The sequence below is a fragment of the Mandrillus leucophaeus genome, unplaced genomic scaffold (genome assembly GCF_000951045.1).
Source record: "Mandrillus leucophaeus isolate KB7577 unplaced genomic scaffold, Mleu.le_1.0 Scaffold1645, whole genome shotgun sequence".
Classification (NCBI taxonomy): domain Eukaryota; kingdom Metazoa; phylum Chordata; class Mammalia; order Primates; family Cercopithecidae; genus Mandrillus; species Mandrillus leucophaeus.
The window spans coordinates 28,501-30,210 of record NW_012101638.1 but is presented as its reverse complement, the minus strand read 5'-3'; the positions used below and the strand labels follow the sequence as shown (position 1 = coordinate 30,210).

The following is a 1,710-nucleotide window of genomic DNA, read 5'->3' as shown; positions in this document are numbered from 1 at the left end:
CCTGTAATCCCAGCACTTTGGGAGGCTGAGGCGGGTGGATCACGAGGTCAGGAGTTGAAGACCAGCCTGGCCAAGATGGTGAAACCCCGTCTCTACTAAAAATACAAAAATTAGTTGGGCATGGTGGCACGCGCCTGTAATCCCAGCTACTCAGGAGGCTGAGGCGAAGAACTGCTTAAACCTAAAAGATGGAGGTTGCAGTGAGTCGAGATCGCGCCACTGCACTCAAGCCTATGTGACAGAGTGCGACTCTGTCTCAAAAAAAAAAAAAAAAAGTCAGCTGTTCACCAGTTCTCAAGATCTGGTTATTCGGTTTGATAATGACCCATGCCTTCCTGTTTCTTCTATAATTATCATTTTAGTTATTACATTACCTATAGGATACAACTTCTACCAGGTTGATAGAGAAAAATATAAGGAAAAAATACAAATAGGTAAAGCTGAATGACTTAGCATTACCAGAAATGAAGAACAGCCAGGAATGACTCAGTCTGTCCCATCAACATGGATGACAAGGTAGAGGTTGCTTACCACATTAAGCACAATGTGATGGAGACAGTGTACACCCAGGATTTTGTTCTCAGTCTGATAATCATCTGAAATGAGCAATGATGCAGGAAGTACCCTTTCCAGATGCTGGCTCAGCCAGGGCCGAGTGACCTGTTGCAGAGTCCATGAGAAAACATGTTTGATGGCAGGGTTATTCTTCCAGGATTCCCTAAATGGATACATAAAATTACATTAAGTGACATGGTGATAAGTAGCAAAAAAATAAACTACTTCAAGCTAAACAGAGTATTTTCATATCTTTGCAAAAAAAAAAAAAAATACATCGCACATAAGATAACTTTTGATTCTACATCATACATTTTAAGATTTGGATTAAAATAACTTCCACAACTTACACCAAATACTTAATCACCCAGGTCTTTGGGTCTAAAGCCTATCCAATGAGAAGGAGTCAATTATAACCAGAGCTACATAAAGGACTTATGGTGATGGATGGTGAAGGTATGTTGAGAAGGGAGGGAGGAGTAAAGGCAATGTGTTAGTATTATTACACTAAGGAAACAAATGAATCAATACTTGAACACCTGTTAATAGCTAATAAAGTGAGTGTACACATGATTTAACTAATCCTCAAAATAATTACAGTGTAATAGGTATATTATATTTATTTATTCTGAAATAGAGTCTCGCTCTATTGCCTACACTGGAGTGCAGTGGCACCATCTAGGTTCACTGCAACCTCCACCTCCCAGCCTCAAGTGATTCTCCTGCCTCAGCCTCCCGAGTAGGTGGGATTACACACTTGCACCATTATACCTGGATAATTTTTATATTTGTAGTAGAGACGGGGTTTCACCATGTTGCCCAGGCTGGTCCCGAATTCCTGGCCTCAAGTGATCTGCCAGCCTTGGCCTCCCAAAGTATTGGGATTACAGGTGTCAGCCACCACACCCGGCCAAGTATATTATCTTTATATTAGAAACAAATGGATTCAGAAAACTGTCTAATCTAGTCCTACTCAGAGCAACAAATAGAAGCACAAAACTCAAAATCAAGCCTTTTAACTCCATGTTCCTGGTAAAATGACAGTTACAGATACTTCTTCTCTCATCACTCCAGTGCTAACAAAGTAGCAAGTGGAAACTCATTGAAAGAACTTTAATAGCAATCTAAAGGTGCTTTTCACTTTTTTTTTTTTTT

General features: G+C 40.0%; 1 protein-coding gene across 1 annotated transcript in view; it reads right to left on the bottom strand.

The window, feature by feature from the left end:
- The window catches only part of TTI2 (TELO2 interacting protein 2), a 20,413-nt gene that overhangs the window by 9,585 nt on the left and 9,118 nt on the right, over positions 1-1,710 (bottom strand). The window contains exon 3 of the mRNA XM_011976365.1: positions 532-718. Coding sequence (XP_011831755.1) covers positions 532-718 — 187 coding nt within the window. The remainder of the gene's footprint in view (positions 1-531; positions 719-1,710) is intronic.